Source organism: Gobius niger (assembly GCF_951799975.1).
Source record: "Gobius niger genome assembly, chromosome: 4".
Taxonomy (NCBI): domain Eukaryota; kingdom Metazoa; phylum Chordata; class Actinopteri; order Gobiiformes; family Gobiidae; genus Gobius; species Gobius niger.
Genome location: NC_136855.1, coordinates 21337504 through 21353837, shown reverse-complemented (window position 1 = coordinate 21353837; position 16334 = coordinate 21337504). Strand labels below are relative to the sequence as shown.

At 43.6% G+C, this 16334-nt stretch overlaps 1 protein-coding gene across 1 annotated transcript; it reads left to right on the top strand.

Annotated features, from left to right (window-relative positions):
* Positions 1–3227: 3227 nt before the first annotated feature.
* On the top strand, positions 3228–9728 carry dldh (dihydrolipoamide dehydrogenase). Its single transcript, XM_079555400.1, has 12 exons — positions 3228–3630; positions 3836–4135; positions 4719–4779; positions 5137–5394; positions 6273–6333; positions 6412–6542; positions 6646–6815; positions 6905–7121; positions 7209–7382; positions 7472–8198; positions 8286–8526; positions 8617–9728. The coding sequence occupies exons 1-12, from the start codon at positions 3577–3579 to the stop codon at positions 8620–8622; spliced, it is 2400 nt and encodes a 799-aa protein (XP_079411526.1). The 5' UTR covers positions 3228–3576; the 3' UTR covers positions 8623–9728.
* The last annotated feature ends 6606 nt before the right edge of the window (positions 9729–16334 follow it).

Below are 16334 nucleotides of genomic sequence, written 5' to 3'. Positions count from 1 at the left end.
CAGAATCACAAATTCCACTTGCCTGTCTGGAATTGCTGATAGACTAAAAATCCTGAGGCCCTCTCACAAGGAGTTAAACCCACTGAACATTGAATCTAGCTGGAATGATGCACTTTGCTGATATTTGTCTCTAGTTTAATTATTGTTTATCTAGTGTAAAAAATAAGGAGACTGGTATACAATGTGAACCAAAGAAATAATTATTTTGCCATTTGTAGCAAATTAATAGCAAAATAGAAACAGCAGGTTATTAGCTTTTACTCATAAGCCAAAAACCAATGTCTCTGTGTACTTTCTCATTCTTACTGACCAGAAGGCTGCACTCTTTAGGTGTGTCGCTGATGTGATGCTGACAATGTGGAGGTTCCCACGACGGCCATCCATCCATTTCTGGGCACACGCACACGCACACATAAATACACACAATGGCCATATGGCCATTTCTTAACGTTGCATGCCTGTACTGTGCGCATATTCCCTGGGGACCAATCAGCAAGTGCATACCCCTGCAACACCAAGCTATTTGGTCACAATGTTGTTGATTATTTAGGACCTAACATTAGGCCCACCAGTGAATATTCAGCCAGATCGACCTGCCTAGAGAGGAATAGGGGAATTTGTTGTTGAGAGTTGTTGTAGAGAGAGATGCTGTTGTAATGTTTTGTAGTATTTGGTGAGCAGATGGCCGAGGTCTGAAAAGGGGTGTGTCTTGTCCTCGCGACCCTTCACAAATCACACGGCTTTCCCCTGAGGGGCTCGTGAGTCGCCGTTCAATAAGAATCAATAGGAATTACTTCACTAGAGAAAGGGATGAATGGGCGGCGGGGCGCAAGACCTCTCCCTTTGTTGTGGCCTGTGCGTCACGGAGCTCATACGAGCGCGCGCGCTCACGGGGCGCACACGCGGGCGCACACATATACATCAGCAAAGGTAGAGCACTTCACTTAAACAATCGACCTTTAGTTAAACAATTTTAACCTCACACACGCACACGCAGAAGCGCAGTGGGGAGGGGTTTCTAAGTTGCGCTGATTTCAGGAGTTGCAATTGGTGCATCTCCTGGCATTTTATGCTCGGAACAAATCGTTGTCGTGATGCTGCTGAAGAGGAGGGTACACTTTTCACTGCATCATGCCTTTCAGTCACGCTTTGCTGGCGTAATCGGGAAATGTGTGCCATGTCACGGTGATGAATGACTGATAGTATATGTGTCTAATACAGAGAGTGCGTAAAAGAGCCCCGGAGCCACTGAAAGTCGAGATGAGGGTAAATAAATGGCTTCAAGAGCGATATTGTACGCCACGCCGCGTATACCCATTGTAGTGTGTTGAGAATGGCGCATCAACTGGTCAAATGACCGGAGTATGGGAACCTTGGCAGGCAGGGATAATAGTGTTAAAGTCTAGGGTTAAAGGCCCTTCAATCAGCTTTAAGGGATATAAAGACCACATCATGAACATGCACCCACATTAGATATAGTCCTATTTATCTCTGCACTGACCCATAGGGAATCAATGGCAACAGGTCACAAACTTGTAAGGCACCAGCTTTTGCAAGCACAAAAAAATGGCTGATGCTGTGATGAAACCTATAAAAGACAAAAACAGGTGACCAAATTACAGTACTGAAAGCTTGAATATAGGGTAATAGCCTCTATTGGCAAAAAATACAGTGGCTCCGAAGTTTCAGAGGAAAAGATTTCCATAGACTAAGAGATAGGCAACTGCATTGGTTTGGCCTTGTCTAAAATACTTGATGATGCTAAAATCATTCTTTTATCCTTTAGGGAAAATTGCTAACGGAGTAGGACTTCTCATTATGAATAGGCTAAAATGTCAAAAACTGGATATAACAACAGGCACAGGTGTGGCCAAAGGTCTCTCACTTGCAGTTGTGTGCATAAACTGCAGAGGATTCCAGGCTGAGTTTTCTAACTGAAAAACGTGATTTGATCAAACTGTACGAATACTTTCAGTTGCATCATTGCATAGGCGCATAACAAGCATATGTCAACAAGTGTGAATTCCTTCTGCACTTTTCTCTGCGGCCACAAGTATATGCAGATTTATAAAGAGGCCCTGTATGGGCAAAGCAGAAAGCAACGCATGTCTCAAAGCTTTGACAAGGCTACATAGGACATATAGCTATCTTATCATGAAGATAAAGATTACCCCAATACAAGTGACCATATCGCTCTGCCTCTATCTGGTGTTGTATTCTTGTGGGAGAGCAGGTGCTGCTGGACCAATTACCATACAGCTGAAAGCACAAAGAAAAAACTCTACTGCCAGTATGCCCCCTCCCCTCCTTCGCCACACAAAGTCCCCTAATGACAGCCACGCGAGTGACACACACCAAGTCTGTTTTTTTTTTTTTTTTTACTGCCCATACCAAAGGCAAATAGGGGAATACGCATGCAATCACGGAAACCGTTTCATCGATGCTCTGCACGGTCGCCACTCTATGCATGATTGAGCTCGTTTTTATTTCTCTGTCAAGCAAATCACTCCTGACATTTGGAGTGTGCCCCAAAATAAACGGTTCTGTTTACAGAACCTGAGTATTGGTCATTAATAAGATGCAACTTGTAACGACCAATCTGTCAGTTGCGTTAAACCATTTATCAAGTATGATTGCAAACGAGTCGCATCACGCAGGGGGAAGAGATTTAGGTTTAATGAAGGAATAAAGATACGGCAATAGAGATAGAACGACTCGTTTGGAGCGGGGGGTGTGAACATCCACGGTAGGGGTAACACCATAGGAATGCGGTGAAGCAGATGGTGGTTGTATTGCAGTTGGGACGGCTGGCCAGCAGCCTATGGCTCCGATTTAACCTGGAGAATTAGAGGCAACTATCGTGAACTATTGTCTGCTGCTGAATTTGATGATGTATTTCAGAAACAAATGCGATAAAGTCCACATATTGAGTCGATAGGAGAATGACTCGATTGTGCCTGAAAGACGCATCCAGGGGACATAATCAGTCGTTGCACATTTAACAGCTCACGAGCCATTTGGTCTGTTCCTTTGAGAGAAGTACAGAGAGGGGGTAGAAAAGTTGAGCGCACCCCCTCCTCCTCATTGTCATGCCCCGGGGCGGACTTGTGGTGGTGTGGGAGGGAAGAAGAGGAGCACAGGGGCTCATTTGCATCTTATTACCCTCTGCCTTCTGTCCTGGTATAAAACCCTGAACGGACAGGCGGCCCTTCAGAGACACGCACAAACTCAAGAGACCAAGATAAAACACAGAGAGACGAAGACTTGTTTGTGTTTGTCAATCAGGTGGAAAATACACGCAAACATCTACAGCTGCCAAGTTGGATTTATTTGAAAATATTTCTAACGAGGAATTCTTTTTGGGGATCCTGCATTTGAGGATTACTTTCATTCAACCAAACGCCTGGCGCATGGGAAAGTAGAAAGGAAGAAGTGCTTTTTTTATTTATTTTGTCATCATTTCATATTCTGACTGGGTTACGAAGGAAACGAAATTATTCCTCAATGCGCGTTTGACCTGCGCAACACGGACTGACCTCTGGAGCGTTACCCGCTTGTTCAAGAGCTGTCAATACAATGGAACGCCTTTATCTGCTCCAGGTTGTCACGCTCTCCCTTCTCACCTGCCAGGTAAGTCCAAGAATACAACTATAGCCAACTTTGCGCACCTGGAAAGCCAGTTGAGGACTTTTACGCATCGTATTTTGTACACACTCGTTGAGTTATCCCACCCCCCCACACCCCCACCCCTCACACAAACACATACAAACACACACACAGCTTGAAATTAAAGTGATTTTACATGGTTTACATAAAGTCTATGTTACCATTACAGGTTTTGAGCTCAGGGGTTTTTGAGCTGAAACTGCAGGAGTTTCTCAACAAGAAGGGTGTACCGGGAAACGCCAACTGCTGTCCCGGTGGCGCTCAAACGCAGAGCCATCATCAGTGTGAATGCAAGACTTTCTTTCGGATCTGTCTCAAGCATTACCAGGCCAACGTATCTCCCGAACCCCCGTGCACATACGGCGGGGCTGTCACTCCTGTGCTGGGCTCCAACTCCTTCCAAGTTCCCGAGACCAACGCTGACAGCTTCACCAACCCAATCCACTTCAATTTCGGTTTCACATGGCCGGTAAGTTCCTTAGGCGTCATACACATAATTGTTGTAATGTTTTAATCAGCCAAGTGTTATTTCGGTTGAACAAATGATGACACAATGAACTGGCAAGGGCACTTTTGAACGCACCGTTTTGATTTGATTTCTTGGTAAAGGATTGGTATGATGAGTAAACATGCAACAGATGCTTCAAACCCCAACACTTGTGAGGGTCTTTGTCAGCAGCGTGTGAGAGGGACTATTGTAGTGGGCATTCGTCTGTGCTTTTAGAGGGATAAAACGGGGAGGGCAGGGGGCATGGGGAGTGAGATGGGTGGGGGTACTTTCACAAAACGCATCTTCTCCGACTAGGCGTGGTGGGAAATTTTACATCCTCGGAGTTGGCACATCATTGGCAGCACAGCGTGAAATTCCGCCTTGTTTGGTTTTACGGCAGTGTCAGAGTGTGATAGTAGTAGGGGTGTGAAAAGGGAGCAGGTAGTAGCTCTTATTAGGCCCCTAATCAACATGGGAATTAGGCTGTGAACTTTATTGGGAGGCCTCTAATGGCCCCATGCAACAGGCCGAGCAGCTGTTGACTCTCTCTGTCTCTCCTCAGGGAACGTTTTCACTGATCATCGAGGCTTTGCATACTGACTCTCTGGAAGATCTGACAACAGGTGGGTGACTGCCCAACACACTGAAAATCACTGTAGAATTATGAACTAAAAGTGGTACTGACTTGGGAGAAGCCACGTTTGACTTGATCCCATGTGTTACTCACCAAAAACAATGTAAAGCCAAACACCCCAACATCACCCCTTATCCTTGGTCAAATATGTTTACCTTTATTATGGCACTCTTTTCAGAGCTGCAGTGTTTACTAACAACTATGATGTTACAAAAGTAGTCACTGTCACCTGGTGGTCACAACTTGTTTTAGGAAACAAATACTGTACATTGTTTACAAGCCTTGTGTTCAGTTACACCGTGCTCTGCATGGTCAATCAGCTCTCTAACACCTTTACCATTTACAGAAAACCCAGAGCGCCTGATCAGCAGAATCACGACTCAGCGTCACCTGACCGTGGGAGAGGAATGGTCAAAGGACATGCAGACATCAGGCAGGACCGAGTTGCGATATTCCTACCGCTTCTTGTGTGATGAGCATTATTATGGGGAGGGCTGCTCCGTCTTCTGCCGACCCAGAGATGATGCCTTTGGACACTTCACCTGTGGGGAACGAGGAGAAATTATTTGCAACTCTGGTTGGAAGGGCCAGTACTGCACTGAATGTAAGTGGGTTTTATTATTTATGTAAACATCATCCAGTTATGGAAAAAGCGACAGAGGAGGCCCCTTGTTTAGATGTTTGATAAACCTGCCTTCAGGGCGTATAGGCAATGACTTATTGGCTATGTTTACTGATGTTAAAGGGAGGCCAGGGGAAGCATTTCATTTTTTACAGACTTTTTAAATGAGGCTTCAAGGTTAAAATTCCAAACAGTCATTGGCCTATATTTATTGTTAGGGGGACTATTCCACCACCTAATGTGGGGCCTGTGTGCAACAGGCGTTAGTTAGTTATCCCATAGCACCAGAGGCCTCCTGGCTCCTCAGTAATTCACACGCCGCGTGCCTTCCATTAGACCACTGGGGCCTCCTTGCCCCAAACCTCCTCCCCGATTGGCCAAGTGGGGGTCCTGTATTGTTGCCACTTAGGCTGTTGATTGGCCGAGAGGGATGGTGTATTGTTGTGGAGGGGGCAGCTGCTCGGTGAGAGGAGACAATGGAGCAGCTGTCTGGTGGTTAGCTCCACACAGGCCAGCTGGCCTGGGGGGAAGAGGAGGGAGAAGAGTGAGTGGACCGGGGGTGAGGTGAGGAACAGAGGACAGATAGGTGGATGGTATAGATGGAAGAGGATAGGGCCAGAGAGGGAGGGGGCACATGAGTGGACCAAGGGTGAGAAACACGACGTCTGACCCACAGTTAAGGGGAGAAAGGCGGCTTTGTGTGACATGCTTTTGTGTATGGGGACAACCGTGTAAGAAGAAATTTTTGGTGGCTGGTCTCTTTCATGAGGCAGTCTTAGTATTGGTCACAAAGTGAGCTCAGGAAAAAAACATGTAAAATGAATGATTCAAGTTCTAAATGTTGGTGTTTTTCTCCATAGCAATCTGTCTGCCTGGATGTGACGATGAACATGGCTTCTGTGATAAACCAGGAGAGTGCAAGTAAGTAAAAAGTCTTTTTGCACATAAATGTCTTCAGCCACAAAGAAAAGATTAACAGTATTCACGTTTTGTTCCCAGATGTCGTGTAGGCTTCAGTGGTCGTTACTGCGACGATTGTATCCGATATCCTGGCTGTCTGCATGGGACTTGCCAGCAGCCATGGCAATGCAATTGCCAGGAAGGTTGGGGTGGACTTTTTTGCAACCAAGGTACTTTATTTGTTTATTTTCCAGAGGAAAGTGCACATTGCATCATATCAAATTGTATCATAAAGAATTTTGTACTAGTGCTAATTGTTTATGTTGTCATCAGATCTGAATTACTGCACTCACCATAAACCCTGCCTGAATGGAGCGACTTGTACCAACACTGGTCAGGGCAGCTACACCTGCTCCTGTCTGCCAGGTTTCACTGGTGCCAGCTGTGAGATTGAGGTCAATGAATGCTCTGGAAACCCTTGTCGCAGTGGAGGCAGCTGCACTGTGAGTATCAGCAACAAAAGAGAGCAATTTAGAAACAAAAACATTAAGTAGACCCCTAAATGACCACTGTCTTATTATATGCTCTACAGGACAATGAAAATGGTTACAAGTGCACATGCCCACCTGGTTTCTACGGCAACAACTGTGAGCTGAGTGCGAACACTTGTGCCGATGGCCCTTGTTTCAATGGTGGCCGCTGCACTGACAACCCTGAGGGAGGTTATTTTTGCCAGTGTCCAATGGGATACGCAGGATTCAATTGTGAGAAGAAGATCGACCACTGCTCCTCAAACCCCTGCTTAAACGGTCAGTTATTGGTGCTGGACTTCACTGTTGTGTCATTTTCAATTTGTCTTGCACTACTCTAACATATATTTTTGTTTACATTTGTAGGTGCAGAATGTGTAGATCTCGTAAACTCCTTTCTCTGTCAGTGTCTTGAGGGCTTCTTTGGACCAAGCTGTGAAAACACAAACTCTGCCACTGGACACTGCCAGTCCTTTCCATGCCAAAATGGCGGCACCTGTCAGGAAGGAGAGAATGGCTACACTTGCACTTGCCCACCAGGTATGACACTAAAACAAAGATGGCACAAAATTAGCATCAATAAGTAGAATTTACAAAACAGAAGAACTAATCGTATTCTATTTCTACAGGTTATACTGGGCAGAACTGCAGCACCCCCATCTCTCGCTGCCAGCACAACCCCTGCCACAATGGAGCCACCTGCCATGAGCGTGGAGGTCGCTACGTGTGCGCCTGTTTGCCAGGATACGGTGGCCACAACTGTCAGTTCCTGCTGCCGGAGGTTCCCAGAGGCGAGCCCGTGGTGGACGGCCCGGACCGCAGATATTCAGAGAGCCTAGACGAGGGCAGCGAAGAGGAGGACAACGGCTTTCCCTGGACGGCTGTTTGTGCTGGTGTCTTCCTGGTGCTCGTCATGTTGATCGGCTGCTCCGTGCTCGTGGTGTTCGTGAGGATCAAACTGCAGAATCGCCACAGTCACCACAGCGACAGTGTGCACAGCGATAGCCACGAAACCATGAACAATCTTACAACTACTAACAACTGTCTCCGGGTCGACAAGGAAGCGGGCGCCATGACGTCCGCGTCAGTTAAAAACACAAATAAGAAAGTTGATTATCATTCAGAGCTGGGAGGGTCTCTGGGTGGGCTAAGCGGCATAAGCAGCATGAATGGACTTGGTGGCTCCGAAAAGAACGGTTTTAAGAGTCGGTACTCTGGAGTGGAGTATAACTTGGTCCATGAGCTGCGCGCAGATGAGCTGTCCCTGTGCAAAGAGGAGGAGAGATATGAGCCAGAAGTCAAATGTGAAATGCTGGATGAGTCAGATTCAGAGGAAACATACAAGAAAACATACAGGTATGCAGTGTTTCGAACTTACTCAATATTTGTTTAGACTGTAAAGTTATTGTCATTTGGTAAATGGGAAATATTTTTGCTTTCTAGTTGTGCATCTGAGAAGAAGATGGTGGAATCGCCGCCAAGCTGCAGCGATTCAAAGTATACGTCCTCCTGTGATCTGAACTGTCCCACATCACCCTGCGATGATCAGTCAACCAGCGACGCCAAATACCAATCAACAAGTGACACGAAGAGCTGCTGTGATGCTGAATACCAGTGTGACAGCAGATACCAGTCTGTCTACGTCCTATCGGATCAGAAAGACGAATGTATAATTGCTACAGAGGTGAGTCTAAAGCAAATATGTTAAATGCTGGATGTACATGGGTAATCCACATCTACAACTTAAAACTAAATGTGTATCTTTTTGGTACAGGTATGATGCCCGTTTACATGGGACAGTCTTCTCTGGATGGTGATAGTCCAGACCACCCCTGAGCAGTAGAGCTCAGTATGTCTCCAGGAGGTTGTACTCCTGCTGTTTGCTGCTGTTCCCTGGGATTTACCGGAGGACTTTGAGCCAAGGTGCTACTGAGCCTGTGCGGTCAAGACTGACAGCTACAGGACTTTGTACTTCGCAAGTATTGCGGATCATATCCTTTGGATGGATTTACGTTTGGACATTTTGGGCAAAGTTGGCTGAACTCATGCACTGTACAGCATATGGACCAGATGCCAATCGATGAAGTTTAAGTACCATAGTGTACTGAATGAAGTATTGTACCTTTGGAGTACTGAGAGCTTTTGAAGAAGTGTTGTCGTATTACGTGATAGTTGGTACAAATGTGTGTCATAATATTGTCATCTGCGCAGTGCGGTAGAGTTGAAGCTGAAACAGTGACATTTAGTTCAGCTCTGTCTCTGTAGCACTGTCAGATACTGTGTGAGCTGAGCTGGTTCTCAGCAGAAAATGTGGATTAAGACTCCAGTAGTGACTGCAGAACGATCCAACGTGGATCCTGTTGGGCCATACTGGCCTCTGACCCCTGAAGGTTGTGATACACAGGGCAATGTTTTGGGCAGGTCATAAAAATGTCACCCGAACAAAATAAGCAAAACATGGTTCTTTTGCCACTTTTAGCACCAAGCTACATCAGTCTTACCTGCCAAAACCTCATTGCACTATAGATATGTTAGTGGTGCAAGTGTGTGGGTGAATGTGTCTGTTTGCAATGCCTGACCTATTCCCTTCAAGTCCACTATTAGATGCATCACAAGGCCACTATTGGATAGATTATTTGTTGTCCCTTTTATTTTATTTTTATCTAATAAAAGATGTATCTTTAATTTAATTATTGTAATTATTTTTGTTCATATGTGTTGTTGCTTTTGTTTTAATTTAAGTTTAATCGTTTTGATTGGCCGATATTGTATGTATGTAAGTATGGATGCATGTATGTGTTAGGCACTTGAGACCACTGTGACTGTGTTGTATTTAAGAAAAAAAAGTCTTATGTACAGAGACCGCCATTTTTATAACTGGAAAACAGCGCAATATTTTTCCAAAATAAAAGACAAATGAAATATACTTCTGTGTTGAGACATTGCTTCACTTCTGTTACTTTGTGACAGAGATTGATAAGTTACTGCTGATTTAAATTACACTTTGGTTCTTATGTTAGATTACATACATTTAGGGTCTCATTGAAATCAATCAGTGTGGGTTTGTCACTGTGTATCTGACTCCTGTGTGTTCGCCTGACACAGCAGAAGACTGTCTCCGCGTGGAACCACTAAATGAGACAAAGACACACCCCATAATCATAGAGCACTTAGCCAGGCTGCTCTGAGGTCAGCCCCATCCCTTTGTATAAGCAAGATGGAGCGATAATCAGTCAATATTTGTGGTGAAAACTGTGTAGACGTTTACTGTATACATTAGTTTCTGGTCAAATACGCATTTTCCATTTTAATGTCTGTGCCATATCACACACTCTTTATTTGCGTTGCTCACACTAAGATTTTGTTTTAAGCACTAGGGTATTTTTAGACCAAACCACCAGTCTGGATAGAGTCCCAGTTGCCCCTCGGTGTGTATTTGCATGTAGTCTACTGTATGTGTGTGAGCCATTTGAAGACCACTCGGAGCGTAGAAGTAGGCCTAGTCATCAAAGAGGCTCATCTGGTTTACAGTCTCAAATAAAATGCACACATGGTAGTGTAATGATGGTAAAATTCAATCTCTTATTACGCCACTACAAGCAAAGCAAACTCACTATATATAAAACTGAGGTGAGATTTCTGATTGCAGTTACAGTATAAAAGTTAACAAAGAGGATTTAAGCCCCATTTGTTTTTCATAAAGCTGTGTAACTGAGGTCCTCTAAAGCAGGGGGTTCTCAAACTACAGTATTAGGCCCATAGTCCCAAAATCACCAGATCAACAACTCGGGATTCCACTTTGGACCTGAGTTTATAGAGACAATGAAAGTAAAGTAAATTTCAAACTGTTGGTTGTGGTCATTCTTTCCTAACTTTTGTATGATATTTCTAAAATCCCAATTCAAAATGTAGTTTTACTGTCACGGTAGTGCTAACAAGAGCAAGCCTGCTCATTTACAAATGCTTTATAATTAGAAATGTCTGATTTACTACAATAAAAAAGGAAGACAAGAAAAAAATCAACACCTACATAAAAGAAAGAGTCAGTTTATAGTTGTTGCCAGTTACCCGGGATATCAACACACATACAACATACAGTGGGGCAAAAAGTATCTGGCTCAAATCCAATGGGAATGTCTATGGGGTACTGACCAAATACGTTTTTGCCCCACTGTACATACAAGCGTGTGTTAAAGGGGTGCCATTTTGTGTGTGCGGGCTGATAATTGTGCTAAACAACGTTATTCCAAAAGGGCTAAATTGACCTTTAGCTGCACTTTGAAATCTGTTGTTGCCTCATACTCTGCCATCCACGTGCCTGTCACTGAGTTCACACTCCAGCGCTCTCAAGCAGCACTGCTCTAATGGCTGGAGGCACGGGACCGTTAGCCCCTCCAAAGACTGCAACTGTGACTGCTCAAAAAGTATTTGCTTGTATTACACAAGCGGCGGGCAGTTGTTAGCACATACCATGCTAAGCTTTTAACTTAACTTTTTTTTCAGCGCCACAATAGCTTTTCGCTGAGTTGGAAAATCACAGGAGACAGGCTCAAAGCTGGTCCTTTGTTGTAGTTAGTCTGTCCTCCGGCCTGAACAGTCACACTCACTCGCATCCTCCCTCTCAGCATCACACTGGTGTCAACAGTCACACAAAGCACTGCTCACTGGCCCCCATATGCTCCTGCACAGAAAGACTCTTTGAACTTCTCAGGGGGAAACTTACATTTCTTCACGGTATAGCACAAGATTGTAATGAGGCCATTTGTGTGGAACAATTTCAGATAAAGAAAAAACCACGGACCATCGTTTGCACAAAAATAGTCAAAACATCTCTCGGATACCCCTCTTAATGCAAACCACTCAATTTATTAAGGCTTGGGACCTTCGTTTTGTGAACAATGTGGCTCGACGGAAATAATTAGGTAAATGCCTAACAAAGCTTTTTCATCTACAGTACATCATACATTTTTTACCATGCATGTTGGTATTCATGCAACACCAATTTAAAAAAAAACAAAAACATGTTGTTCCTTTGGGCGGCTCATCTGATGTGTTTGGTCAGGACAGGGAGTAGGCAGGTCCATAGCTAATTCAGAAAACTTTCTAAGTGTGTGTCTGCTATAATCTGATTAATACGTCCATTCACTCCTCTCTCAAGCAGGGCCTCCAGCCTCACTCTCTCTGTCCCATTCACAGAGCTATAGGTCCAGCTTGGGACCCAACACGAGTATAGACTGTTGGATAGAAAGAGACGGTTTGGCCATTGACCCTGCTCTTATTCACACACTGGCCACCTGTCACATGCACAAGCACTCAAACACAGACAGGTTGGGTTTCTAAGGATTTGCTCGGTGTTCACTTACCATCATGTGGGGGACCAAGATACTGTCCTCATACAGTTTGGCTTTATTCTATTAAAGTTCTTAAAAAGAAAGCTATGCGTGAGCTGTGATGTACATAACGTTTGGACAGGTTAATCCTTAATTTCCTAATTATCTATGCTTTAAATTGGAGACGGCTTACAGTCAACTACACCACCAAAAAGGTCTTGTTCAGTCACTCTCAAACTGAAAACAAAGAAAAAAGGGATTTAAGCCAGCTATATATTCAGGTCTAACCCATTACTAATACTTGTATCACACTTTTCAAGATACTCAAAGACACTTCACAATTGGAAAAAGGAAGATGGAGTTATTTAAAGATATGAACAGGAGGCTTTTGACGGATGTTTTGAAGGAAGTGACTGAGGATGAGTCTCTGATGTGTTTGGGCAAGGAGGTCCGGGGAGTGGAGGAGCAACAGGAGAAGGCCCCGTCTCCCCTAGGACTGACTAAAATGGGTTTTTACTCTGGTCACTTTGTTTGTTCAGTCTCAACAATAGAGGCAGGTTGATTAACTCTTGCTCTGCGGTCAACTCTTAAACCGACCGGATAACTTAACAAACCATTAGCTAAAAGTGTGTTTTTCTTTTCTCCAACAAACATACGAATAACACAAAAATACTTGGTTAAAAAAGCATCAGGTTTGACGTCAACACAATAAAACAAATGCAGGAGTTTCAGGGCAGTTTGTGTTTCGGCTGTGCCAGGTAATGACTTGTTGACCTGGGTTCGAATCAACAAGAAAACGGAACATTTATCTCAGTGCCTGCCACCAGTCCACTTGACTCGAGTGTTTCACATTCGGGCCCTTTATTTAATTCTGTCTTGACTTTTTCTGAATCACATTTTCATTCACCGCTCTAAAAGAAGCAGCATCACAACATTGACTCTGCGACACCGCACCTCCCTTTTTTCTCTTTGTTTGGTATTAGCATTACAATTTGTCACCAGGCCAAATCCCCACATGCACCAAGCATCAGCAACTAGAGATTTCGGCCTAAATCTTGTGGGAAAACAGAGATTTCTCTATCAACCTGCCTCCATTGTTGAGATTGAACAAACAAAGTGACCACAGCGGCCTAAGTCACACAATGACAGACAGCTTATTCAGCTACTTCATCTGCTGCTGCTCCCTTGGGACCTCGCTCTGATCTTTTCCCAGAACACCGTTTCTCTATTTATTACTCCAGTCCCTGATTCCTCCACTACATTGTCATTTGACTCTTAACTGTAGATTATTCAACATCATAATTGATTTTTCTACCAGTCTATGAGCACCTAACTCCTTGGCAGAGGAAAGCCCGCACACTTGTTTTTGTTTGTGTTTATTGTCATCTCTCCCGGGGGGGTTAAGCGCGGTTGTAAAGCTAAAGTCATTCCTTCAGAGACACCAGCGCGAGCTCCCCATCAGCGCCTTCTGGCCATTCCTAGTGCATCGTGGGAAAAGCTCAGCAAAGGACAATGATTGGCTAGAACAATAAAGCGGAGGGCAGCACAAAGGACACGCCCACCTTGCGATGGGAACAAGTGCTGGAGGAAGCAGATGTTGCCACAGAGAGGATAGATCCAGAGACAGCAGATGTCACTGTCCTGTGGCTGCGGGCCCTACCTGCTAAATTCACCACTGTTTAGGTTAACTGCATAATGAATGTCAGTCAAGCAGAATGTGTTGCCAAATATGAAAATGTGCTCACACAGGTAAGGTAAAACTACACTAAAGTGCAGTCTTAGAAAAAGCAAATATGAGGGTGAGAGTGATGAAGATGATGTTTGTCCATATTGGCTCCTTTTCTATCATCTATGTTTCAGTCAAAAGTTTAAAAACCCACTTATTCTTAAATGTTTTGGGCAATGTTTAATTTAATAGAGTCAGTTGCTCCACATAAACTCGATCTTTTTAAAAGCCTATGTTAATAGTCCACTTAAACATCCTTAAAATACAATGCACAATGTTGTGAACACGGGTCTATACTTAGGACAAAAGCTAAGATCCCGAAATAAAACAATCATAAACTCATTCATAAACTGGGAAGGCTCACCATGTCGTTCCTTTTAGCAATATAATAAAGAAGTAAACAAGTCAGCATCGGCCACAATGCGCTCGGAGCTGATTGAAGTCTGTGTGGCTGCACTATAAAATAATTTTAAGCATGAGCCGCCAGTAATTACATCTAAGGGCTGTGGGGTTCAAAAATACTTCGCGACAATTCTCGCTTTAACTGTGACACTGCTCTCAGTTATCTGTAATTTAAAAAGCAAAGATCCAGAAATGAAGTGGGTTGAGAGGAACACGTTGGCTGAATCTGTGACGCGCTTTTCATATGGATTTAGAGCTGATTAACTTAGAAAAAGAACTCAATCTAAGTCATTTTTTGCAGTTTTGAAAGATCGAATACTCTCTCTGCTTGTCAATTTTACTCTACAAGTATTTGTAGAGAGAGAATAATTCAGAGCATCCAGTGACTATTGTGGTTCAATACATTTCTTCCAATCAAAATCAAGAAATGTTTAAAAGTAGCATTTAGCATTTTTGGCTTGAATATTGTGATTCAGATATTGCAATGTTTGACTAAAATATTTACATTTTAGTGAAATTAACAAAACGCAGTTACATTTTTTCATCCAATCACCATCAATTTCATAAATTAGGATCAGCAAAAAAATCAGAAAAATCATTTTCACACATTTCTAAGTGACCATGTGCTTTTGTTTCAGGGCGTTTGCAAAAAATTATCAGATGAAAGACCTCAGTGATTTTTGCGATTTATGATAGAGTCAGAAAATATTGCGATAACAACAATACATTGTGCAGCTTTAATCACTATATTGCAGCTAAATAATATGCATTACACATTGTTTTTCAGCTTCTATACAGACTGTGACAGGAGACTTTATAAATACTATAATGGCATGAGATTCAGGAGGCTGTTCGTTGCTCAAATGCATGCTGGATAACATATACATTTTCGTTCATCTAATTTCAAATGGAGCTGTGTGCAATAAATCCTAATTTCACACAATCCCGGGCACTACTCCTAATTGCATGACTCTGACGCATCAATGTGGACATTCATGACGGCAAATTAGACGTCTAGTCAACAACATATCTCACAATTTCATCCCATTAGGACAAGAAAGGAGCCGCTGACGGGGGGCTGTGTATTGTCTATATTAAGGGGATCTTGGTCTGAAATGAAAAGAGAATGAGACATGTCTGTTGCTTTTGACAGACAAAAATTGGCCTCGTCTTGTCTGCAGCGTTATGGCAAACAGGTGTAGCCATAGGTTTGCGTTATGAGTGTAGTCTTTGTGTATGGCGTTGTATGTGTGGGAATGGACCCTGGTCTGACTTGTTGATTAATGGCCAGTGTGTGTATGTGTGAAAACGCTCCCAGTCCTGTTTCCATGCTAATGAGGAGCGGCAGATGGGAGAGAGGCAACAATGAACAAACGCAAACTCGGCCCAACAACTTAAAAGCACCACGAGATGATCCTGTAGAGTTACACACTATTAACTTTGCCGGGTCGGGCACGTTTAATGACATTCAGAATATTCATTGGGGAAAGGATATATTGTGTGAATCCTAAACACATAGATGGAGATACAGATAATTGTGGCCCTGGGCTGATTTGGTGTTGACACAGACGGGACATCTAATCTCGGGTCTGTTTGACGCGCCTCTTGGTGAACTGCACAGTGCAATGGAGTTATGTTTCTGGGAACGTGGGAAGTCTGAAGGGTTTGTGTGTCCATGGCATGAGGCGTTCCTCAGTGAGTGGCACCCGAGATAAGACCCGACATGAGATCATTATAAAGTCTTGTTGTTAATAGTTGGCAACACAATTAATCACAAGCATATCACAAGCAAGGTGCAGTCTACAATTTAGGTGGTACAATATCCTCCAAACTAGGGAAGCCAGTAACGATTATTTTGGTAATCGATTAATTCACCGATTATTCTTACGATTAATCGCTTTGCTGTGAATGGGCTATGGAAATTGTACTTTTTTTCACATAAGGCTAAAGGGGTGTCGCATGAGGATGTGTTTAGGCCTGTGACGATAACAAATTCAAAGTTCGATATATAGAGGCAGGAAAGTATCGCGATAA